This window comes from Monodon monoceros, unplaced genomic scaffold (assembly GCF_005190385.1).
Source record: "Monodon monoceros isolate NGI ecotype Baffin Bay Population unplaced genomic scaffold, NGI_Narwhal_1 Super_Scaffold_6, whole genome shotgun sequence".
In the NCBI taxonomy this organism is placed as follows: domain Eukaryota; kingdom Metazoa; phylum Chordata; class Mammalia; order Artiodactyla; family Monodontidae; genus Monodon; species Monodon monoceros.
This window is the reverse complement of record NW_021703783.1, coordinates 14,955,429-14,982,337: the sequence shown is the minus strand read 5'-3', so window position 1 is coordinate 14,982,337 and position 26,909 is coordinate 14,955,429. Positions and strand designations below refer to the sequence as shown.

Below are 26,909 nucleotides of genomic sequence, written 5' to 3'. Positions count from 1 at the left end.
TCATAATCTGTTGACTATTTCCCCTGAGAAGACTTCTGTGTGTCTTTAGGAAAAGGTAACATATGTAAACATGTTCGTATGGATATAGGGAGCTAAACATTCTTCTCTCATTTTCACCTCTCTTCTCATTCACCTCCTACGTTAAAGCCTGTATCTATTTGCACTTCATTTTGTGTGTTTCTGTTTGGAGCAGATGAATTCTTATACATCTGCATTTAAAATTATATCTAAATCCTCTTTAACATAGCATGGAAAAAAAAAAAAAAAGACTGACCAGCACCAGTTTAGTTTCAGCAACTTTATATAGGAATCCCAAAGCCTCGCATTTCCTTGTACTCTGGGAACAATATATAGCCTGAACAAAAGGTTATAGTGGAAAGGAAATGTAATTGATTCTGAAGAGCGTGAACATCTGCAGAGAATGTGGTGTAAGAGACAATGATCTCTGCTTATGAGGATGAAACGGTTTCTAGTTACCCATGTCAGAGAAATAACTCTGCCCCCGCCCCCCAACCCCAGGTTCAGTCCACTAAGCAGAGCGAGGCTGCAGACGCCTTCTATGACACGGAAACCAACAGAAATAGGTATAGAAGACTTGACAAAACTACATTTGCCCAGTGGTGTTGAAAAGTCAGAAAAGCTTTATGCTGGTGCAAATTTTGTCATTAAATGTAATGTGATTGTGGCCAAGTCAGCTTCTCTCTCTGGGCCTCAAGTTTCTCGACTTTGACGTGGGAGAGCTGAGCTGGATGACAGACACAGTTCTTTTACGATGCTCTTTCCAGTAAGATTAACTAACTACTTTTTCATCTAGAAGCCTCTTAAAGTCTCAGACTTTCCATTTTAGATGGGAAGAGCAAAAATTCTAACACAAGTGATTTAAGAACATCAACATTTATTTAACATGATAAAAAAGAAATGAGATATGAACATTTGCATTTAAACAACAGTAAGTAGCCTTTAATACTTACATTACATGTGCTCATTGTATAATATATACACAATGAACATAATTACATTTGTACACAAACTAAGTACTGGATTTGAAAACCTGCTTATTGCTGTACACATCTAGTCCAATGAAGTATAAGCCCAGTACTTCAAAATACCTACATTTTAAATTGCTTTTTAAGAAAAAAGTAAGCGATAACATTTGTATCTAAGCTGACAAGAGTGTGGCATAACTGCTGACAATGCAATCTGACTGAGAAATAATTATAGCAGGAAATGGACATACTTCACTTAGCAGTAATAAAATGGCACATTTTAAATATATATATAAAATTTTTACAAATCAAGGGTGAAACAAAGCATTGCAGTAGCCAAAATGGGAGGAAGAAGGAAAAAAAAAAAAGGGAAAACAAGCTTCACTGGAAATAATAACTAAATTTATGTACTGAAAAGTGAAAAGAAATATAAATCCACCTAGACTTTAGAAACATCAAAATCTGGAAATCAGCAACTAAGTAAGCTCTGGCTGTAGACCACACACTAAAAAGCACCTTTACTTATGTGCTCTGAAATCATAGCAGCAAGCTGGTGTCAGAATAATAACCTTGAGATTACATTACATAACCTTGAGTGTACATATGGGCCATTAAAGCTGTTTTGGAATAAACATTTTCCAGAAGTGATAAAATGATGCTCTGTGGCCAAAAGCATCAGAACTATGAATTTCATAGATTTAAAATATACTGTACAATATCTTCTCACATTGCCAAAGGTCCATGTCCTCAGCTTTGAAGGGTTTCAACAGAAGTCAGTATAGCTGAAAAATACAAAGAAGTAAAATTACTTTGACACCTGCAAAGTTAATTAATGACCATTTCCTGAAGTAACTAAGAGCCACATTCTCTAGCAATAGAACCGACAAGCATGGCCATGAAAATCCTAAAACATAATACAATTGAAGGACATCTCTTCATTTCCATAAGCTTAATTCACAAAGCAAAGACACATAATGCAATATGTGCACAGCAATTCAGATGAAAAAAAGGACCCAAACTTGTGGCTGAATCCAAAAGATTGACAAAATGAGCAGAGGTTTGCACAACTTTACTAAAGTATGTAATACTGTATTAAGCTGCCTACGTAGCTGCGTCATTTGTAAAACTTTCCTGAGTCTTGCCAAAACCACTAGTTCAGAAAGATGACACATGCACAGTGAGAAGATGGATTATAAAATAATGCAAGTCTGAATGCCACTGGTTGGTTGTGGTGACTGCACACCACAAAGCTAGAAAATATCCGGCAATCACTGTACCTAACTCTAGTACGTAATACTCCTGGCTCTTGGAATGAAAGTAAAACAAAACAAAAGCGAATAATAACAACTTAAGGAACCTGGAAATGTACTCCAGTTTTAACTGTGAACATTCTTGTTATCAGAATGGTCCGAGTACAATGAATTGTAACCTGTTTATTGAACCAAGAGATAATGGGAGTGGCTCTCAAAGTACATTTCACCACTAAGACAGAGGCCACCAATCAATTCTTTGCACAGGAGGAATAAAATGAGCATAATGTTTATTATCCCTGTTTGGTGTTATTCTGTCACTAGTGGCAACTGCCACTTCTGAATGTATTAAGTTAAAAGTTTAAATATATGAGTGACAGAGGCAAGACACAGGTTAAGACTACAACAAATACAACAAGTCCTAAAGAGATACCAAGTGACAACAAACAAAGCCTCTTTTAGGCTCCAGACAGACGTGATCTCAAATAAAAGTTACAGAAATGACAAGACAGTTAAACATAAATCCTCTGGCTGAAATAAAGGGACACAGATTATAGCTGCTACAAAAAGGTGTGAATGGACGTAGATGCTAGAAAATGAGCACTACTGGATGAAAAACTTAGTCTAAGTTGGTATTTGTACTCATTTGAGTACCTAAAAATCAAAGAACATGTTTGTAGCCGTGCTCATAATGTCTGTAGGTGTTTTCTCAGCTTATAACTGTTTAACAGAAATTGGTGATAATCCGAAGGCACCAAACATTAGAAGATCTGGTAGATACTGAGAAAAAAAGTGCAGAAAAAGGCATAAAATGTTCACTCCATACCTCACAGCTTTTCTGAAAAATAAAAAAAGTATGTAAGTACAAAACTGAGGTAAAATTTAGCCATTGTTGATAAAGTTTAAAAGTAAGACACCTTAGGAAATTATTCGTGGTTCTAAAAGTGTGGTCTAAGGAACACTGGTTGAGAAAGGCCCCACCTTAGGAAATTATTTGTGGTTCTAAAACTGTGGTCTAAGGAACACTGGTTGAGAAAGGCCCTGTCTCCCTGCCCCCACCTGTGGCTTTTTTAAAAGCTACCTCCCTACCTAAAAAAAAAAAAAGTTACCTCCCTGACTTAAAAAAAATTATTATTTAGAAATAATTTCGATGGCTCTTAAAGATTTTACATTCCGTATCTAGTTGGCTGTACCATAAACTTTTCTTTATCCTTAAAAATAATTAGCAAACTCCCAGTGTGGTAGATAGGTCACGCTGAATGTAAAAAACATTTCTGTATCAAAATGTAACGACTTGAACAGAATTCTCAGACCCAACTGTGGAAAGAAACTGTTAGGTGGGAGCACAGCTGCAAAACACTGCAAAACCTCCCCTCCAAGTTTAGCTGTTTTGATGGATGATGAAAGAAGAGACAGAGAAAATGTTGTTACGTAGCAAATCATTGAAGGGCTGATGTTGGAAATTTTGAGTTACTGCCCGTGGTTCAAACACTTGCTCTGCTAACTATCCCTAATGCACAGGTCGGAATTCATCACAGTTTTTATTCACCAAATCAACAAAAGTCAGGCTGAAAGCTCTAACAATAAAGCACGAAAATGAAAGGAAACGACGTACTTGTTCTGAGACTACACACACATGAAGTGTGAGCCTTCTGTGAGCTGCGGCTGAGTGGACGGAACGGGTGATGCTGAGGACTCGGGAGACGGGGACAGGCTTTGCACTAAAACACACCGAGAAAACGTGATGAGATCAAAATCCTGGAGACACCTTCGGAGAAGGAAATCCTGACGCTGCGATGCCCAACGCAGAACGTGTGTCGGGAAGGAATTCTTAGCTGCATTTCGGCTGGTTTTTGTTATTCTGGCAACTGATTACTCAGTATGAAATGTCTCTTGAAGACCGGTTAAAAATTCTTTTTCCATGTACATCTTAAACTTATATAATGTTATATGCCAATTATATCTCAATGAAACTGGGAAAAAACTAAAAAAAATTTTTTTTGGGGGGGCTTCAAGGTTAATTTTCAGGTGTATATCAGTGACTCACCCCTGTTGGGTCTCATTTTTAAAAGCTTTTCTAGTTGCATGAAGCTAAATACTGCAGATGGTATAAATTTTGTGGTTTTAATACACCCACACAACCTTTAACACAGACTTGGCATCATAATAACCGAATGTGATCAATGACAATTTTTAAAGAAAGTGAGAATTCCTGTACACATTGCCTTGTGAGTGATAAGAGGCAAAGGAAAAAGTGCTTCATACTGGTTACAAAGGAACATGGCTGATGATATAAATTTCCATGTTATATGTATATAAGATACAGAAAATGCTCTTAAGAACAGTCTGCATAATTGAATTTCATTGGACTTACCCTTCTGCAAAATGATTGGAGGTGGAGTTGGGTGGGGGGAGGAGAAAGAATTACTAGGGATAGCTTTTTGTTTATGGACTATGAGATGCAAAACTGATACATTACACTAGTGGGATGATTCCCCTACCCCCATCCCTTGGCAAAAGTCATAAAGAAAAAAAAAAAAAGAAAAAAGATGTGTGAAGAATCCAGAAAGTATAAAAGAATAGTACAGAACATTTTATTTTTTCTTAACATGCTATGGATCATGATCTTCCACTACCAAAGAAAAACCCAGATGTGGATTATAGTAGGAGCTAAGTAAGTAAATCCATTCTACTAGTGTAGATATTCAATCTTCCACAGTTCCCAAAGGGGTAGGCCTATGAATACTCTGAGAATCCAGCGTCAGAGAAAAGTACTAAAAGATCTTCTTCTTAGAAAAAAGTTTAAGGTATGTGTAAAGGTTCAGATTAAAAAAACAAATAAAACAAAACAAAGAGAAGGAAGTGACGCCCAAGACAGGAGAGAGGGCAGATCTAGCTGCTCACGCAGGGCTGGCCCTGTGCTCTGGTGCAACTGCAGCCCTCCTGACGGTGCAAGTGTGGGAAGGCAAAGGCTGCTTGGTCTGCAGTTGATGTCCCTGCGTGGCTCCCTTGCTAGAGTCTCCACATGGCAAATAAATTCAGAGGTTCAGAGGAAGCACCAGTAAGAAAATTAGGAAACGTAATATCTACCTGCCATTGTCTGACTTCCTCTAGAAGCCTCAGGAGTTAGTTCATAAGAAATAACAGCTTCTTCCTGCTCATGAATATTGTCCTTTGTATTTTCTTCAGGGTGGCCTTCTGGTTTATGATTTGAGATCTGTGACTCATCTTGAGGGCTAATGAAAATAGATGGAAATTTTAAAGTTCGTTATTTTAGAATGCAATTAATTTTTTTTCTTCCAACTTAGTGTTATGAAAAATCTTAACTATACAGAAAAGATGTCACCATCTGTACTTAACGATTGCTAACATTTTGTTGGCATTTTTGTCCACATTTTGCCAATCTTGTTTCATTCTAAACCCTCAGCCCCCTACTCCCCAAATGATGATTATTATTTTTTTAAATTAATTAATTAATTAATTCTTGGTTGCATTGGTTCTTTGTTGCTGCACACGGATTTTCTCTAGTTGCTGCGAGCGGGGGCTACTCTTCGGTGTGGTGCGTGAGCTTCTCATGGCGGTGGCTTCTCTTGTTGCAGAACATGGGTTCTAGGTGCGCGGGCTTCAGTAGTTGTGGCATACGGGTTCAGTAGTTGTGCTCGCGGGCTCTAGAGCACAGGATCAACAGTTGTGGCACACGGGCTTAGCTGCTCTGCGGCATGTGGGATCTTCCCGGACCAGGGCTTGAACCCGTGTCCCCTGCACTGGCAGGTGGATTCTTAACCACTGTGCCACCAGGGAAGTCCTCCCCAAATTATTTTAAAGCAGATTCCAGACATATCATTCAGTCTGTAAATACCATCAAATATCCAGTCAATGCTCAAATGATCCTGATTGCCTCATAATATCATCTTAGAGTTATCTGTTTGAATGAGGATCCACACAACAAAGTCCATACACTGTATTTGCCTGAGAAGTCCCTTAAAGTCTACTTTAAAATATACCACCACACACACCCGTTTTATTCTTTGTCATTTATTTAGGAAAGAACCTGGTTTATCTGTCCAATAATTTACTACCTTTCTGGATTTTGATGACTGTATCCCTCATATTTTTTATAAACTGATACGATTCTTAGGCTTGATCAGACTTAGGTTTTGGGGGAAAGGAGGTAAGTAATACTCTATTAGGTGGGTGTCTTGCACTACTGCATTAATAGTCTGTCTCTTTTCCTGATGTTAAAAATGATCAGGGGACTTCCCTAGCAGTCCAGTGGTTAAGACTTCACCTTTCAATACAATGGGTGTGGGTTTGATCCCTGGTCGGGGAGCTAAGAGCCCACATGCCTCGTGGCCAAAAAACCAAAACATAAAACAGAATATTGTAGTAAATTCAATAAAGACTTTAAAAATGGTTCACATAAAAAAAATCTTAAAAAGAAACAAAATATTTTTCTAGCTAACAGCTTTAGCAGCACTGAGGAATATTGTTCATCCATTATTTTAATAGGGTTTTAGCAAAGCAGTGATATTCTAAGTCTCTCATTCTTTTTTTTTTTAATTAATTAGTTAAATTTTGGCTGCGTTGGGTCTTAATTGCAGTGTGTGGGCTCTCTAGTTGTGGCACATGGGGGCTCCAGAGCGCACAGCCTCAGCAGTTGTGGTGCGTGGGCTTTCTAGTTGTGGTGTGCGGGCGCCAGAGCACATGGGCTCCGTAGTTGCAGCATGGGGGCTTAGTTGCCCCACGGCATGTGGGATCTTAGTTCCTCCACCAGGGATCGAACCCATGTCCCCTGCACTGGAAGGTGGATTCTTACCCACTGGACCACCAGGGAAGTCCCAAAGTCTCTCATTCTTTTATTTTTTTAAGTAAATTAAAAAAAAAATTTATTTATTTATCTTCGGCTGCATTGGGTCTTCGTTGCTGTGCACAGGCTTTCTCTAGTTGCGGCGTGTGGGGGCTACTCTTCGTTGCAGTGCGCGGGCTTCTCTTGTTGTGGAGCATGGGCTCTAGGCACGCCGGCTTCACTAGCTGTGGCACGCGGGCTCAGCAGAAGCGGCTTGCGGGCTCTAGAGCACAGGCTCAGTAGTTGTGGCGCACGGGCTTAGTTGCTCCGCGGCATGTGGGATCTTCCCGGACCAGGGCTTGAACCCGTGTCCCCTGCATTGGCAGGCAGATTCTTAAGCACTGCACCACCAGGGAAGCCCTCTCATTCTTTATTGAGTGAAATTTTTCTAATAAAGAAGAGTTTCCTCATAAACTCTCTGGTTGCAGTTTGTTTGGGAAAGGTAAGATAAATGTTTACTTCTTTCTCTTTATGTACCAGGTTTTGGAACAATAAGTCGATTCCCTAGCATCTTCTGAAGGGGCTAACAAATTATTTTTTGTTGTTGTTGTTATCATTATGAACTCACAGATTTGTAATATACTGGATGTGTTTTAATCTATGTCTATTAACAAAAGTTCAGCAGAGATTTTTTTCTTATCAGCTATCGCCAAATATTTTTCAAGTTCCCTCTTGCTATTCATTGAAGAGATAAAGGCATTCCTAATAACATGAGATCACAGCATTCCTCTTTTCCAGCACTAGGAATTTTTTTATGGATGGTGAGACTGAGGATATGCATTTAAAAATGCTAGTTAAGAAATACAGTTAAAAAATAAATGGCAAATCACTATAATGTTTGGAATGCTTATCAGACATCTTAGATATCTGATCAATGTCTGTCATTATATAGGCAACGCTGAGGTGCTTACTTTGCTGTAGCTTGTGTGCCTCTGGCATTTTTTTAAAAAAGGTATTTATTGATCACTTGCTAGGTGTTTAGCACAGTGCTAAGTGCTATACACATATTTTCTTATTTAATCCCTATAATACACTTGTGAGATGGATACGATTATTATCCTCATTTTTACAAGTGAGGAACCATGACAGTTGTGTAACTTGTTCAAGATCCTACAGCTCGTAAGAGATATTCTGGGACTGGAATCCAAGACCTCTGACTCTGAAGTTTACCATTTTTAAGCAGGTATACAATTTTGTGAATGATTCCTTTGTTTGTTTTTCCTAATTATTACCTGTATGGAACATCCTTGGGCATCTTTTCTTTGTTTTCTTCTTTATCCACCACTTCCTCAGAATTTACTCCATTTGGCTCAGGTGTGAAAAGTGTTTCGGAAAAAGCATTTTCAGTTTTTTTAAACTATAGAAGAAGAAAAATTCTCTTTTTCAAATCATTTTTACCACATTTAATATATTAGTGAATTATCTAAAATGATTCCTAAATAAAGTTTATTAAAAAACCCATACCCTATCAAATATTTACTGAAATATAAATTTATATTCAAGTGCATTAAAAATATTAATGTCCTATAAAAAATAAATAAAATAAAATTCAAAAATTAAAAAAAAACACTAAAAAAAAATTAATGTCCTTTGCTACTAGGATAAAAGGTACATTGCCATTAGCTAGCTGCTTTGGGATATAAGATTCTTTAATTGGGTTAATGATAATTTATTCCAGCCTTGATTGATCATGTTTTAAGTTTTCAATTAACCCAGTTTTTGTTGTGGCTGAATACATCAATCAAATTATACGAAGCCTATCATTTCACTAAGATCTATATAGCCCCTGTGACAGAATGACACGTAACTATTTTCAACCTTCTCACTTGATCTTATCTTCAAAAATCCACCCCTTTATAACATCTGTCCTAAAATAATCTCTCTACCTCTTCGCTGAAATCTGTATTTTGAGGTTCAGCTTCTTTTAGTCGAACAGTTTCTGCGGCAGGAGTTTCATGGTTTGGCTTCACGTCATTTTCTCTAATGACGGCATCCAGTTCCTTAAGGTTATCATCCCTCCTTCGAGTCTGTTCAACAGATAGACAGCATTTTTAGATTCATACTATACGGTCATGCACAGTTTTTAGATAGTACCTATTAATTTTTTGTTTTTTAAAGTTGGTTCTTCACTTGCAAGGAGGTTTCCTTATGAAAAACAACAGAGGAATCATATATATTACTCATCTATTTTGTAATGTGTAGAATGTGCAGTTATTCAACTGTTAATTGGTTGAACCACCATTAGCAATGCCTGCTCTCCATTAGACAAGACAGAAAGAGGATTTCTATGATGACAGGGAATCACTTTCAGCTGGTCCATGTCTACTAACAGGGATAGACCAGACTGAAGCCACTGGAAAGGTTCCTTAGTCTGCTCTGATTTATGAATCAGGGTAACAAACAAACAAATAAGTAATAAGAAACAGAATGGTGTCTCTTTATAAGACTGAAGTTAAAGTGTAATGAATAGTAGAACTTTTCTTTAGAAACCCTCTCGCTACAATTTAGGTCATGCTAAATTAGTATACAGAGTAATACACATTTCATTGGGAGGGGAACTGGGGACCATCCTGCTAACCTGCATGGCATTTTACATTTGTTGAAAGCACTTTTATCTTCTTACTATCTCCATGAAGTAGATAGGACAGGTTGTATCTTTATTTGGTTTACAGTAGAGGAGATTAAGTCCACAACGTATAGGAGGGTATCCAACAAGTAATTTAGCTCTGGTTTTCTGAACCCAGGGCTATTTCCATTTTACTAAGCTGTCCTGGCATATTATAAGAGTTGAATAATATAACTATCCATGTTGCTGACATTTAAAAGCCCATCAACCATGTAACTCTACGATTCTAAGATTCAAGTGATATTAGATTTACCCACAAGAATGAGTAAAAGCAATTGATATACCTGGGTAACCCGGAATGGATTATCCCTTAAATTTGAAGGACTTGGTAAGGGTGACTGGTCTAAAGCACCAATAATGTTTAATCCTTTTTTCTTTTCCCTTAAGCATGCTTGTTGATGCCTCCTGATTCTTTCCATTTGCTCTTCCACAGTCATCCTAGGTCGAGTGCTTTCAGCCAAACAGAGCTGTTCCACTGCACTTCTTGGTCTTTCCTTTAAATTGAAAGTAAACAAACAGATGAATATCTGAAGACAGGATAATTTCTGAAAAGTATGTTAGAATAAAAAATGTCCTGCAATGCATTTACTTTGTTTGCAAAATCTAAAGTGGAGGTTTTGGATGTCATTTAGATAACACCAGAACGGCAGATTACTTTATGCATGCACTGATGCAGGATCAGCGATGGAAAGAGAGAGAGAGAAGAGGTAGGAGGGAGGGGAGAGAAGAGGAACTTAAGGAGGGGATTTGCTTGTTTTTAAAAACAAAATACAAAGAAGTATGGCAGCTCTGGAGTGACCCTACCCCACGGCCCTGAGATAGGAAATTGTATAAAACTCAAACTAGGAGAAAACAGGGGGCATAGCTTCTAAAAATCAGCAATTTCTTTTATTATACTAAAAATGTAATGTTTCAAGTCACACATTTTTTACTGTGAAAAGACTGGTAGAGAAAACATCCTTAGTTCATGAAAAACTATGGAAGAATCTATTTTCTATAAATCAGAAGGTTACATTTTATATACATATATACATTTACATGGCTCTTTTTTTTTCTTTTTTGTGGTACGCGGGCCTCTCACTGTTGTGGCCTCTCCCGTTGCGGAGCACAGGCTCCGGACGCGCAGGCTCAGTGGCCATGGCTCACGGGCCTAGCCGCTCCGCGGCATGTGGGATCTTCCCAGACTGGGGCACAAACCTGTGTCCCCTGCATCAGCAGGCGGGCTCTCAACCACTGCGCCACCAGGGAAGCCCTACATGGCTCATTTTTATGGTTTACTGAAGGGTTTAAAAATATTAGTCACATTAAACAACCAGTTCTTCTCACTTTCTTACTAAAGATATAAAACAATATTGGTATGAGATCCAAAATAAGTATATCAATAACTGTCATAAGGAAATTTTAGCTTATTTTATATAATAGAAATTTTAGAGATTAAACATATTCTAAGATCTACAGAATAGAATGCATAGGTTTCTTTGTGTCCTCTGGACTGAACTGCTGGGAACTGACTGAGACATTGGTGGAGTTGCTGGTGTTTTGGAAAGAACCCAGGGCAGAGGTAAGTATTTCCGTGACTAAGCAGTATGTCAGGATAACGGCCAAGGTCCTCTTCTCTCCACTGCAATCTAAAATGTGTCTGCAGGGCAGTACCTACAGATCTAGAACTGTTTTCTATTGTATAGAATATCCTGAAGAGCTCACGTAGAAACTGAAAGGAAAATGAAAAATGAAAAGCCTTCGAGTGCAGAAATGATGCTTCTCATTTGTGAAACAAAGCATTTGCTTTTGTGAAAAAATTTTTTTAAATAAAGGTAAATTCTAGATACTGATTGGGAAGTTGGCTACTTTAGCACTCTTTCCTTTTATTTTTTTATTTATTTTTTTGCGGTATGTGGGCCTCTCACTGTTGTGGCCTCTCCCGTTGCGGAGCACAGGCTCCGGACGCGCAGGCTCAGCGGCCATGGCTCACGGGCCCAGCCGCTCCGCGGCATGTGGGATCTTCCCGGACCGGGGCACGAACCCGTGTCCCCTGCATCGGCAGGCAGACTCTCAACCACTGCACCACCAGGGAAGCCCTCCTTTTGTTTTTAGTAACAACAAACATGTATTCTTCCTGGTTTTTCTGTGTTTGTGCAAAAGTGTTGTCTCACTGAAACTTCCTTTTCCAAGTTATCATATTGTACAAATCTATTTATTCTTTTAAAATGCCAGATATTATTAATTTTTAGATCTTTTTGCCAGTATAACTGGAGAAGAGTAACTCATGGGGTTTTAGTTAGCACTTTAAAAATGATTATCAGTGTTGAGCAATTTTCATATTTTTGTGAATTACTGTTACATGGTTTCCATTTTAAAAAACCCTAAAAATAACTGATTTATATTAATTCCTCAAATATTATGAAACCTGTCTGTTATACTGCAAGTATTTTCTTCTGGTATCTGTATTGCTTATAAAGGACTTTCCGGTACAATATTAGGTACCTAGTCGTCTATACTTTCCCCCCAGTATTTGGTTATATAGAAGTCTTTCTTGTAGTATTTAAGATAGTTATTTTAGGGCTTCCCTGGTGGCGCAGTGGTTGAGAGTCTGCCTGCCGATGCAGGGGACACGGGTTCGTGCCCCGGTCCGGGAAGATCCCACATGCTGCGGAGCGGCTAGGCCCGTGAGCCATGGCCGCTGAGCCTGCGCGTCTGGAGCGTGTGCTCCGCAAAGGGAGAGGCCACAACAGTGAGAGGCCCGCGTACCGCAAAAAAAAAAAAAAAAAAAGATAGTTATTTAAAAAAAAAGATAGTTACAGAACAATATAAATCCACTAATATCCTTCTGTTTGATCTCAACATGCATTTTTAAAGGATTTTTTTCTGTTGCCTTATTTCACATTATAACTTCCAAAGAAAACATCCTTTTAAACTAAAAAATGCCTAACTCTATGAACAGCAGTATTACAGGACCATTATATTTCTTATATATATAAATCTGTCAGAATTTCTGGCATATACTTTGTACCATACTTTAATATCTTTCAAGAATAATCATAAATCTTATCATTTGTTGTACCTTTCAGTCTTTTCTTATAGTTTTAAGTTATCTCACACCAAAATAAATAGAACTTACAAAGATTAAAAAGTAAAATTTCTTTTGCAGCCCAAATTTCTAGAGAGTACTTGGGGAAAGGGAGTTAAGTCCTTTGAGAATCTTCCCAAGAAGACCAAGATTAGACTGGTTAAAAGTCAGTCTGAATTAAATGGATCTCTGATGAAAGTGTGAAGTACAGGATTTGCTTCTCATTCTCAATTCACATTGCTCATTGTAACCAGAGGATTGGCAAACTCCAAGTCTACTGCAGCGGAAAGGCCCTGCAAACTCAGGCTGGCTTGGAAGTCCACTAGCTTGGGTGACCACAGCACATGTCTATCACTCTCCTAAGGAAATTTTTAGAGGTGTCAGGAGAGGTAACATAGGGCAGCTATCTGAGAACAGATTCCACAAATTGTGCCCCAAAGACCACATGTGGAGTCTGAGCAAAGAAAACCTAGATTAGGCCTGTCCTCTGAGGTGCTCATTCCCTGAATGTAATTTAAAAAATTAAGATTACTAAATTTTTCTTAAAGAGTATGTAAAAAACAATTCTGACTGGAATTCCCTGGAGGTCTAGTGGTTAGGACCCCGCACTTCCACTGCAGGGGGCACAGGCACAGGTTCCATCCCTGGTCGGGGAAGGATCTCATAAGCCGTGTGGTGTGGCCCCCCAAAAAAAAGTTTTGAAAGAAACCTCTAAAAATTAAAACATATACAAGGTGGCAATAAATAGGTTGAGAATCCTTCTGGAAATTAATGTATAATTAAATACCGTTCTTGAATCCATCATCTTCTTAGTTTTCCTTAAAGTTACATATGAGGCTATTGTCGAAGATTCGGGTGTTGGTGATTTTGTTCTTGGAGGGACTACTCCAACAGGAAAGTGGGAACCTAAAAATAAAAACAGCATTAAGTTCTACAAAACATCTTCCCATGACATGGCTTTATTTGGACATATTCAATTTCTGAGGCTTTTAAATAGTGTACGATTTTTGCTTTTCAGGAACTATCCTGGTATTTAGATGGGTCTGATTTTTGTTCTTACCACATGAAATTTGTATATTTCCTACCATGAAGTCTAAGTGACTTGGAGAATGAATATGTGCCCCTACATGTTGATGAGGAAGAAAAATATTATTTTTGAAGAGGCATAGCATACTGTAGGAGATGGGGAATTAAAAACTGTCTGGATAACAATAAAGCATTTATAAAATCAGGAGGTAACTAATCGAGCTCCGCTGACTTAAGCCAACAACAACTTTCCCTGAGGCTTTTAAAATCAGAAGGCAAATAAATGTATCGTTTGAGAAGAGACAGGGAAATGTAATAACCTTTTGTTACTTGTTTTACCTAATAAGCCAGCAATGATACTAGCCAGACAAATTTAGGGTTAGCTTTAGAAATAAAGTTCTACTGATGATAACAGATGACATTAAAAAAATTATAAAATTTAATGATACGCAGTGGATCATATATCTTCACAACAGCCCTGTAAAAAAAGAAGGTAAATGAAGTGCAGAATCTGGGTTAACTGACTTCCTCAAGTACATATAGCTTAGCAGCAGCATGGCTAGAGCTTCTGCTTTGGCCCGTTTTCCCTTGTTGCTCTGCTTCTTCGTGAAGTATTTACAATATTTTCAGAGGTTAAAAGTACCTTAATCTAATCCTCTCACAGAGATGAGGAAAGTTATGGCCAGAAGGGTTAAGTGATTTACCTAAATGTCCTTAATTCCCATTTGGTCTCTTTCAATCACACTGCACCACCTCAATAAAGAATCCACTAACAATGTTAACAATAGTTGACTATAGGTAATTGAAGTTACTTTTACTTTTGCATTTTTGAAAAATTTCTAAAATGAACACACACTACTTTTATAATTAGAAAACAAACAATACACACACACAAAATCATTAACACAACAATAAAAGCTAATGATCAGTTCACATAAAATGTATTCATCTGAACCACAGTCATCTTGTGTAAGCAGAATATATACACTATTGTCCACTGAGGACACAAGTAAAATAAGAAACTATTCAAATCTCAATAGTTTGCTGAAAAAAAAAAATCATTCTCTTTGGGCTCATTAAAGTTACATTAACTAAGTAGAAAAATGAAATCTTATTTTCCCCCCAAAGACAAATGGTGGTCAATCATTCAGGGCCCCTTTAGGTTATGAACCAAACAATCTGCAGCTTAATGAAGTTTTAATATTGTTTATGAACTCTGTGTTTATTACAGTTGTATATTTGAGAATGTGAAGAGCTGGACTGATGTATTACAAGTAATTTTTACAGTTCAAACAAAGAAAAGCCTTCTACTATGCTAGTCAGTGGTCCATTTTTAAAAGCCCGACTTTAAGTCATGTGGTACAAAATAAATTACACTGTAATCGATCTGTACACTTCAGACAATTTATTAGATGAGAGCTTATGATTATATACTAAAAAAAAAAAAAAAAAACAAACCCAAAATTTAAAAGAGGAAAAACTTCCAGGAAGAATTCAAGCCATATTACAGAACATATATCAGATGATATCATTGTTATGACGAAATACATCTATCAGTTTTTTGCTGAGAAGTATTACAACCTGTTTAGCCGTACTCTTGTTGACAGACATATGACTGCTTCCAGTTTTTGTCTATTATGAATTAAAGCTGCTATAACAACCCTTGTATAAGTCTTTTGAGGGATTATGTTTCCATTTTTCTTAGGTAAATATATAGAATTCCTGGCTATGATGACTGCATGTTTAACTTTATGAGAAACTGCCAAACTATTGTTCCATCCTACACCACCTCAGAAATGTGTGTGAATTCCAATTGTCCCACATCCTAACCAACACTAGGTAGTCAGTCTTTCAAGTTTAGCCATTCTAGAAGGTGTGAAATGTGATTTTTATTTGCATTAAAACTGCATTTCTTTTGTGATTAATAAGTTGTAAGCTTTTCCATGTGCTTATTGGCCATTTGTATACCTGATTTGTTAACTCTCCAAGGCTTTTTTTGCCTTTTTTGTTTGTTTGTTTGTTTTGTTTTGTTTTTGCGGTACACGGGCCTCTCACTGTTTGTGGCCTCTGCCATTGCGGAGCACAGGCTCTGGACGCGCAGGCTCAGCGGCCATGGCTCAAGGGCCCAGGTGCTCCACGGCATGTGGGATCTTCCCGGACCAGGGCACGAACCCGTGTCCCCTGCATCGGCAGGCGGACTCTCAACCACTGCGCCACCAGGGAAGCCCTTGCCTACTTTTTTATTGGGTTATCTTTATTACTGATTTGTAAGAGTTATTTATATATTCTGGATACAAGGATTTTGTAAGGTATATGTACTGATAATATTTTCTTCCATTCTGATGGGCAAAAGTTTTAAATTTTGATGAAATTGAGTTAATCAGTTTTCACTGAGAGTATAGCCCTCAGAGGGCCCCAGCTTTATTTGAGGGGGTCTCCTAGCAGACTCCTAATTTGTTCATGCTCTGAGCTTTGTCCTGTCACAAGGTGAAAGCTGGCTTTCATGCTCCACTTTACTTCCTGGATGCCTCTTGCTATGGACTGAATTGGTCCTCCTAAAATTCCTGTTGAAGCCCTAATTCTTGATGTGACTATATTTGGAGATGGGGATTAAAAGGAGGTCATTAAGGTTAAATGAGGTCATAAGGGTGGGGCCCTGGCCCCCACAGATTAGTGTCCTTATAAAATGAGATACCAGAGAATTTACAGGCACTCATAGGAAAGGCCATGTGAGGGAGGCAGCATCTACAAGCCAGGAAAAGAGTCCTCACCCGAAACCAAACCCTCTCAGAACTTGGTCTGGGACTTCTAGCCTCCAGAACTGTGAGAATAAACTTCTGTTGTTTAAACCACTAGGTCTATGGTATTTTTTTTATGGCAGCCTGAGCAGACTAATGCACTACCCTTCATATAATTTTTGGCCTGAACATCCCTCTCTTTACTTTTCCGCAACTTGTTGAAGCGTCTCAAAAATATTTAAAATGATATGAACCAGCATTTATAATCTGTGGAGGATTGGCCAGGTATCTAGTTACCTATTTGCCAAAAACATTTACTTTTGTTTGCAGTCTGATATTTCCTGCATATTTATAATTATATGCATGAATATGGTAAGGACGAAGACTATGACTGTTTCACTTACATCTGTGTATGAAAAGATAAAGTTAACAAAGACTTTCAATGAGAAAAAGGTATGATTTGGATGAGAATGAGAAAGGCATATAAATATTAAGTTTTCAAGATGGCAGTATTTTTCTAATTAAAAAAAAATCCCAAAACAACAACAACACAAAACCCAGCATTAGAAAACCTAGAAGGATATTCCAATTATGGAAAAAGCTATGTGAATATTACCACTTACTATTTTTCAAGCTTTACTTTATGACCCTTTAGCAGATTATTAAAAAAAAAATTGACTAGTGGGTTATGATCAGAAATTACTTTTCTGAAAAATCCCACATTTTGCCATATTTGTCTCAGCAGAGAGAGATGACATGTTGATACGTGGTTTATGGGTCATGTTATCTTCCCAATATCTGAAACTTCTAAATTCAGAAACGCATCAGATTCCAAGGGTTTCAGATGAGGGACTGTGGACTTGTATATGTACTGTGTCAACATATAAACTAAATTTATTTCTAAGGTGTCTGAAAAATGCAGGAGATAAAACATATCTCAAATGCTGACCTTTAACAGAAGTTTCCATTTCTGAAACAGATTCTGATTTTTCTTCTCCATTAGACTCATCAACTTCTGCCACTGTTGTTAACTCTGGTTCACTCTTGTAGAGTCTATAATCTGGACCCTTGAAAGGAAGATATGTAATCACACACAAACACACACAAAAAGGCAAAAGTCTCTTTTAAAATGTTTATCTCTAAGAACTCACACTCTTAACAATTAAGAGCCTCAGTCAGCTATCTTGGGTATAACACAATTAATATATATGTTACAATTAGGGTAGAAAAAAAGACTTTATAAAAGATTTTTAACCAGCATATCTTTTGATTTTAAAATTAAGAACATTCCTCTTAGGGACAAAGTCATCAGTAAAACTAAAGTCTAAAAATAATTATATCATATTAACTCAATTAGCCCTATTCCTTTTCTCCTTGTTCTCTTCTCCTTGCTTATTACATTTTACATTTATTTGTTTAATCCCCAAACTCCTTTTTTCCAGTTTCCATGGGTAATGTCTTTCCTTGGCAATGTCCACATCCTCTAACAGTTTTCCTAGACTGAACTGCCCACATCCCAACCTTTTGATCATTCCTGGTAAGAATCTTCTTTTCCTTGTGTCTTTCTGATCTAAAGATATCATTTTGCTTCTAATATCCTGAAATGGTATATTTAAAATATGGCTCCTTAAACACAGGCACATAAAGTAACCACTTTATGAAAATATTCATGAAAAGCAGAAACTATGAAATTTTATTAAAATTGTGAAAATATTACAAAATAAGAATGGTAAAACTAAAACAGGAAAAACAAATGATAATGTTATATATGAACAAAAAAGTGCTGGCTAAAAGTGGTGTTATAATAAAAAAAAGTTTGAGTCTAAAATAAATTAAGTTTGAAAAATGAGGGCATGTACGATTGATTATTCTGTGGCTATTGCAGCCACTTACACAGTGAGATCCATTTCTTGGATATCCTTGAACTTGGTGAATCTTCTTTTCTTCGGGCAGATGGACTGGGCCCCTGCTATAACAGAGCAAGGAGCTGCTATCACTGGGCAGAGGGGGGATTATGGGAGGCTGGTCTGTAAAGTCATAGGACCGAGGAAGTGGAGGACGAGGTGGGACTACTTCCTCTTCCTAAAGATTGTAGAATAGTCACCTTATTTAGATAAGCATATTGAATTAAGTATATCGAAATTCTTTGCAATGGTAAGTTAACTTACATTCACTTTAAGATAATTAAAGGGACACTGCCAAGCCAAGAGTCTCATATTAAAAAGTAAAACAAAAAAATGTTTATGATAGCCAATAACTGGGTTTTAAATTTGACTGCATTTAATTTTTTCTGTAACACACAGGTTAGCTTTACTCTAAAGCTCAACATCAAAACAAATGTATGAAACTACTGTATTTCATTTTAAAAATAAAAGGAAAGAATTCATTAAAAAAAATCTCACTCTGTATTGTTTTGCTAATTTTTAAGAGAAAAGAAAGAACATTTCTTTTTGATTGGCTTTTATACAAAATTCAAGACCACAGATGCTTTCAACTAGGTTGACAGTATCTCTTTGTAGTTGTCATTTCTTTATGGTATGCATGATACACAGCCAACTTATCATACCAAACAATGATAAATAAATACTCAAATTACTTAGATTAGAAAAAGTATGACAATGTTAAAGTTCTAACATAGATGAGAAGTAGTGATTCAATTTTTTTTTCCATTAAGAAAAGGGAAGAAGATCACATTTGTTAGAAGAACCAAATTACTGAACCAGCAAAATTTCAAGATCAAAACAGTAACTCAAACATATTTAGAAAACATTTTTGTTATGAGTAAATTCTAATTCATGTTTTAATTATAAATTAATTTATAGTTAGAGAAACAATTCAAACTTACCTCATTTTTGTACTTAACTGTTGAGAAAGGCTTTGATCCTATCATACCTATTAAAAAAAATTGTAAAATATAACTACTTACACTAAACATATCTTCCTAAATCTACAGAAAAAAGGAACAATTTCATTTATTTTAAACAAAGCCTTTAGTTTCTAACCCCTCATTTGTTTTCTGAATTTAAAACCCATTACATTGCTATACAGTAGAAATTAACACATTGTAAATCAACCACACTTCAATAAAATATATTTTAAAAACCCCAATACATTAAAAAATACAAACTGAAATATCTAATATAAACAAGAGTATGGGGAAATGGGTTTTCTCAAATACTACTGGTTTAAGTATGATTTGATATAATCTTTTAGGAGAGCAATTTGGCTGTGCATATCAAAATGAAAAATGTGCACTTATTTCCCATTTCCTAGAACCCATTAGTACTAGCAGGTGTGTTTATTATGTACACAGTAATGTTCGTTACATCATGGCTTATGAAAGAAAAACAGAAAACCCCACCCACCCACCCAACAACCTGGAAGCAACCTACATTGTTCATCAACACCGAAATGGATAAATTATAGTTCATCTATACAATGATTCTTACACAGCTGTTATTGTATTGTATTGTTAAGGAGAAAAAAACATATTGATGAAAAACAACATTTTCTGTTGTGGGAAAAAAACTCCCCAAACCAAAACACTGTGTGCATTTATAATTACAGACACAAAACAATGACTCATTTTTGTGTGAGTGTGGTTGGTAAAACTTTTGCTTTCTATATTATATATAAACTTGGGTACTGATTCAATATTACAAAGTGCCTGTTTTCTAATGTCAAAAATCCATTAAAATAACAAGAGAAATCCAATTCTATGTGTTATTCCATTTAGATATATTATTATGGTCAATAAGTGCAGAATAAAAGATGAAGCTAATGTACCTGTTTCTGCAGTGCCTCTCTGCTGTTTGTGTTTACTCAGTCCTTCCATGACATCCTGAATTCTCCAGAGTTCTTTCTGAAGTTGTGCACGCTGAATTCCTGCTGATTCAGTCTATCAGTAAAAATGGACAGACCACATACAGGGGGAAAAAATCATTAAATACAGTTATAAATTCCACTAATTATATACTTAAAAAAATTAGAATTGCAGTGGATTAAGTTTTGAGAATATTTAATATGATTTGTGTGACCTTCTCAATTTTGCAATGTCAATGGCAAAGATAAAAGAAAAAAAGCAGAGAAACAGAAAAATTTAATATTTCAGACCTACACACACTATTTCACATCTTTTCAATACACACTGTGTTGAGTTACTTACAATCCCAGGAAGGAATACTGATTAGATGGGACTAAAAATGCGGAACCCTCCCCCAAACCAAAACCAACAAAACAAAACAAAAACAGAACAGATCAGAAACTCACAAATCCCAAATTAAACAAAACATTTTTAGGGGAAAAAAAGGAAAGTATTTTAGCCTCTTAAGTTCTAGAACATAGAGACATGCCAAAAAAGAAAAAAAGAAAGGGCAATTTGAAGAGTTTTTATTGATAGAGTTAAATATATTTGCAGGACAAATTTTCAGTTTTTGAAATTGATTATTGCCATTTTTACTCTACCCTAAAGTTATTTCTTTACTACCCCAGTTCATGTCCCTTAGGCTAAATACTCTAACTGAAGCCAAAATAAGATCATCTTAGTAAGATTCTAGTAAAACTCTAATGACTCTTATTGATAAATACAAAAATGATAAATATCATTTTTAGGAATATAACTATAAAAGAAATAGGTAAATAAGTATGATAACTGTAACAATTATGTCAGCCCTGAGATGTGAATACTGATAAAGAACGTATAGGGAGGGAATATAAACTATAAAAATCAGATAATTGCACATATAGAATATGTATTACTTTTGCACTAATTTAAAAAATATACATATTTTTGTCTATCTGAAAGGTGTACAATGAAAATCTCATTTTTGTTTTATTTTGCGATTTCTCTGGTTACTAGTTACACTGATCAACTTTTCAAACACTTGTTAGCAATGTGAGTTAAATTTTCCATTAATTAAAACTACTCATGTTCTTTGTCTATTTTTCTAATGCATTGTTTCTCCAAATTAAAAAGTTCTTTGCAAATCTAGACAGTGACTTGTTGAATTTTTAGAGGTCAAAGATACTTCACTTCTTCCTAGTATGTCATTTTTCAAGTTTTCTATATTGTCTTCATTGTTTACTTATGTATTTAACAAACACTTATATATACAGTCTGTTTTATTTGCCTGGTTCTATTCTAAGTGCTTCAAAAAAAATCAACACATTTAACCATGATAATAACCCAACAGGGGTAGGTATTATTATTATTTTCATCTTACAGCTATAGAAACTGAGGTACAAAGCTGTTATGTAACTGGCCTAAGGTTACATGCGCAATGCTACTTCTCATAAGGTGTGTTTCCTAGTTCTTTATTTTTTCAAGAAATGTCTAACTACTGTGGTCTTTATTATACCCTAAAAATATAGAATCATTTTGTTAATTTTTTCTGGAAATTTGGTTGGAATGGAATTGTACTTATGGGAAGAATTTCCATCGTGATAACGTTAAATCAGGCCATCCGTGAACATAGTATAGCAATTATACCTCTCCATTTATTCAGGTCTTCTCTTATGTCCTATAATATAGTAATTAAATTTTCATGATGAGCTTTTTTTTGTTAGGTTAAATCAGGACTGGCAAACTGCTTTGGCCCATGACTTCTTTTTTATGGCCTGTGAGCTAAAAATAAATTTTATAATCTTAAGGGGTTATTAAAAACCCCCAAACACCAAAGATTTTGTGACAGAGCGTATACACCTGTAACATCTAAAATATTTAATATCTAGCCTTTCACAGAAAAAGTTTCTTGATCCCTTGGGTTGAGGTTTAGATGTTTACCATTTTTTTCTATTGTATTTAGTAACTTCAGTGTTCAGTACAGAAGTCACAACCACACATGGCTACTTAAATTTAGATAATTAAAAATTCAGTTCCTCAGTCACACTAGCAACATTGCAAGTGCCCAACAGCTACACGTGGTTGGTGGTTACTATTCTGGACAGCACGCATAGAAGACAGTTGACATTCTATGAGTCAACCTTACTCTTTATTTGTTGTATTGATCTGTTGAGTCTACTGGGCTTCCAATGCAGATGACCAAATTTACATAGGGTCACAAGCATAAAGTGACTTTTATTATTTTCTTAAATATGTATTATTTCCATCCCTCAGGGCAACACTTTAAGACAGGTATTGTTATTTCAACTTTATAGATAAGAAAACAAACACCTGGAACTTCATTCCATATCTGCCTATTCACAAACCTGGATTCTTTATGCCAAATGGTGCTGCATCTTCCTCCATTCTAATAAAATAGCAGTCAAGACAATAGGCTAAATAACGGTTTGATAAATGAGAGGGATTTAATATAGAATGGATAAGATAATTTGACACTTCAGTGCTAAGTGACATAGTTAGCTAGGAGCACAGAACACTCTAGGGCTCACCATGTGCCCAATAGGATAAAGAACTTTTAAACAGTGAGGGATGGGCTACTTTGTGAGATTGTAAGATTCCTATCATTGAAAGTATTGAAACCCAGATGCTAGGTAGCCAATAATGCAAAAACTGTTAACGGTGTGCATGAAGCTAACAAGATGGGTTGTACAGTACTAGTCAAAGCCAGTTAAAACAATGTAAAAATATTATAATTCTGTACCTGAATTTCACCAAGGCGATCTAGCTGCTCTTGCATCTGGTTCCTGGTGAGAGTTACATCGTATTCTAACTTATCATATTCTCTCCATGCTCGTTCCAGTTCCTGAAATCAGAGCTTTAATTACTTTAATAGAGAAAATGTGCTGGTGTGTTATCAATCCTGTAGTTTACAATGGACAACATAAAAATTTTTATAACTCATTTTCCTTTATTTTTTTCCTCTCTTTTTTGCTCAATTTAAGAAAAATTTACTGAGGAACTGAATTATTTATTATTGTGCTGTTGCTATACTCAAAATTACTAACCCCCCCAAAAAAAACCCTAAACAACCAAAAAAACCCAAACAAACCCACCTGAACTATTTATTATTTATTCATTCATGACATCAAAATATTCAGTTGATTCTAATATCTAAAGAGTTTTGAGAAAATGTGTGGTTTTTTTTTAAGAAGATGTTGGGGGTAGGAGTTTATTTATTAATTAATTTATTTTTGCTGTGTTGGGTCTTCGTTTCTGTGCGAGGGCTATCTCTAGTTGTGGCAAGTGGGGCCTACTCTTCATCGCGGTGTGTGGGCCTCTCACTATCGCGGCCTCTCTTGTTGCGGAGCACAGGCTCCAGACGCGCAGGCTCAGTAGTTGTGGCTCACGGGCCTAGTTGCTCCGCGGCATGTGGGATCCTCCCACACCAGGGCTCGAACCCGTGCCCCCTGCATTGGCAGGCAGACTCTCAACCACTGCGCCACCAGGGAAGCCCAAAATGTGTTATTTTATTCATAGTAATACATTAAATTTTTCTTGAAAGTGATTTTTTTAAATGCAGAAGAGGCATAAATAAAGCACTTTCTTATCTGACATGATTAAAATCTGTCCAGGAATAAAAATACTAAATAGGTTGTATTTTAGCATGTTGGATTTTCAATAACACCAGAAGCCTGACATGACTTCACTTAGAATAAATTTACAGTAATGTAATGAAGCTAATTCAGCGAACTAATGTAGTGAATTTTGCTCCTAGAGACTCAATAGAGGTACTACCCACCTATACTTTTCTCCTTTGGGGAAAAAAAACTACCCCCAAACCCTCAAATCACAGAGAAAACTTTCGTACTTGATCCTTATCCACCTGTCATCTATTTAATATAGAATAATTCTACAGGTGCGCAAAACTACATTGCCATGTCATTCTGCTTCAGGGAAGCTATTCCACAGGAGTGTAGGTATTCTTCAGACATTTCAGAGAGTGGTATGAGGTCAAATTGATAAACTAAGGACAGGAACTATATTTGATCACTATTTTGTCACCAGTATCTAGCATGGTGTTGGCACACATAACACAACCAACAAATGTTTACTGAATGCTGTTGTAAAATAAATTAGTAACTCTTGTCTAAGAACTTCCCTTGACCATAGATTTCTTGACTTGAACTGCTCTAAGCAAAGCTCCCCTGGGAAATGTTAGTTTAACAACAGCAATAGTTTTGGGATAAGAAAAGAGGGTACTGAATGTAGAAGAGAGGTTACTGAAAATCATCTTAACAGTTAAAAAAAAAAAAAGCAGCAATATTCAAGTTCCTAGAGGTTCTCTATTTTCCATATTCTGCAACTAGCTTACAATTGCTTAAAAACTTAGGCAATGAAAATTACCTTTAAAAATTAAAATGAGTGTTAAAATTTGGGCCATTTGGAATAACTGCTTTTTGAATTTAAGATGTCTCCTTATAAGGTTTTTAAAAAAATTAATTTATGGCTGCGTTGGGTCTTCGTTGCTGCCGGTGGGCTTTCTCTAATTGCGTTGAGCAGGGGGCTACTCTTTGCTGTGGTGCGTGGGCTTCTTATTGCGGTGGCTTCTCTTGTTGAGGACCACGGGCTTTAAGTGCATGGGCTTCAGTAGTTGTGGCTCGCAGGTTCTAGAGCGCAGGCTCAGTAGTTGTGGCGCACGGGCTTAGTTGCTCCACAGCATGTGGGATCTTCCCGGACCAGGGCTCAAACCCGTGTCCCCTGCATTGGCAGGTGGATTCTTAACCACTGCACCACCAGGGAAGTCCATAAGCGGGTTTTACAGTGGATTATGTTTTTTTTTTTTTGTTTTTTTTGTTTTTTTTGTTTTTTGTGGTACGCGGGCCTCTCACTGCTGTGGCCTCTCCCACCGCAGAGCATAGGCTCCGGACGCACAGGCCCAGCGGCCACGGCTCACGGGCCCAGCCGCTCCGCGGCATGAGGGATCCTCCCGGACCGGGGCACGAACCCGTGTCCCCTGCATCGGCAGGCGGACCCTCAACCACTGCGCCACCAGGGAAGCCCTGGATTACGTTTTTTAAAAAAGCAGAGCTAAACCACTAGAGATTTTTTTTATCATCTCTATATTATAAAATTTAGGGAGTTACTATGCAGATTTCACAGTGAATTAAATTTTAAAAAGGCAGAGTGGTAAAGGACTAAAGATTTTAATCTCATTTATACTGTGTAAATATTACCCTCCTGACTTGGCTTCAGCAAACTGTTTTCACCTGAATCAATAAGGATATTGATCTCCTTCAAGAAAAACTGCCTGCAAAACAAAAGAAAAAAAAAGAAAAAAGGGAATTCCCTGGCAGTCTAGTGGTTAGGACTCCACGCTTTCACTGCTGAGGACGCAGGTTCAATCCTGGGATGGGGAACTAAGATCCTGCAAGCCATGCGGCGTGCCCAAAAAAGAAAAGAAAAATTGCTTCTAGCCATCTTCTAAATTGTACGCACCACAAAAACTGCAAATTTAAATAGTGGGCCTTTGAAGGCTTCAGGGAGGGTAAAATGAGGATAACAGACCCAGTGGCAGCCCAGCAATGAAGTGAGATGGCATTGCCAGGCTGACACTGAGCTTCTTTTGTAGAAAAGTTCAAGGGGAGACCAAAGGTGCTGCAGACACAACTAAACACAAGAACATTTTAGGATGGTGGAAATTCTTGTCTTTCTTACAGAAACACAGGAAAAATAGAGATTGAGAGGTAGAGGTTACTCTACTAATATTCTAGGGGTGAAGAAACACAATATACTTTCAATTTTCCTAACCTGGAAAGTCCTGCCATTGTACTGTACCAGTTGGCCTGAGTCCCATTATCCTGCTGGGCCTGTTTCTGCCTTTACCTCTGGGCTCCTCCAGCATGATTATGGGAGGGTGGTAACACAAGTCAACGGGGACAGAAAGAAAAGAGGCAGCACTGGCATAACATCAGTCCTCCTAACACCTGGCTGAGTATTTCATTAAAGAATTTAGTGGCTTATACAAGTACAACGTTAAAATCTTTAAATATGAGATTACTCTTTTTTTTTGTCAAGAAGATAATATATAGGTATACTAAGGCAATTAAAAGGGGTAATGACTTGCAAATATACAATTATCTTAAAATCACAGGCACAAGTCAGGAAACACAGCAGTGCTTTCAATAAAAACATGGACCTTCATGCCATACAGTTAAGAGAATGAGTTAAATCCTGCAATTTACAACCACGTGGATGAACCTCATAATGTTAAAAAAAGCCAAATAGTATATACTACATGATTATACTTTTACTAAGTTCAAAAACAGGCAAAGCTAGGGCTTCCCTGGTGGCGCAGTGGTTGAGAGTCCGCCTGCCAGTGCAGGGGACACGTGTTCATGCCCCGGTCTGGGAAGATCCCACGTGCTGCGGAGCGGCTGGGCCCGTGAGCCATGGCCGCTGAGCCTGCGCATCCGGAGCCTGTGCTCCGCAACGGGAGAGGCCACAACAGTGAGAGGTCCGCGTACCGCAA

The 26,909-nt window shown here is 37.1% G+C and overlaps 1 protein-coding gene across 5 annotated transcripts in view; it reads right to left on the bottom strand.

Moving 5' to 3' along the window:
- Positions 1 to 878: 878 nt before the first annotated feature.
- Positions 879 to 26,909, bottom strand: part of PLEKHA5 (pleckstrin homology domain containing A5) — a 243,509-nt gene continuing 217,478 nt past the window's right edge. For 3 of the 5 annotated variants that reach the window (XM_029206046.1, XM_029206048.1, XM_029206049.1), the window contains 11 exons: positions 23,142 to 23,243; positions 20,326 to 20,437; positions 19,385 to 19,431; positions 17,489 to 17,606; positions 13,563 to 13,681; positions 9,993 to 10,202; positions 8,969 to 9,109; positions 8,315 to 8,439; positions 5,327 to 5,472; positions 3,852 to 3,957; positions 916 to 1,768 (listed from right to left, as the gene is read on the bottom strand). In XM_029206046.1, the coding sequence (XP_029061879.1) occupies positions 3,863 to 3,957; positions 5,327 to 5,472; positions 8,315 to 8,439; positions 8,969 to 9,109; positions 9,993 to 10,202; positions 13,563 to 13,681; positions 17,489 to 17,606; positions 19,385 to 19,431; positions 20,326 to 20,437; positions 23,142 to 23,243 (1,215 nt within the window). In that variant the 3' untranslated portion in view covers positions 916 to 1,768; positions 3,852 to 3,862. Of the gene's footprint in view, positions 1,769 to 3,851; positions 3,958 to 5,326; positions 5,473 to 8,314; positions 8,440 to 8,968; positions 9,110 to 9,992; positions 10,203 to 13,562; positions 13,682 to 17,488; positions 17,607 to 18,432; positions 18,622 to 19,384; positions 19,432 to 20,325; positions 20,438 to 23,141; positions 23,244 to 26,909 lie in introns of all 5 variants that reach the window. The other 2 variants (XM_029206051.1, XM_029206047.1) reach the window with 2 other exon arrangements.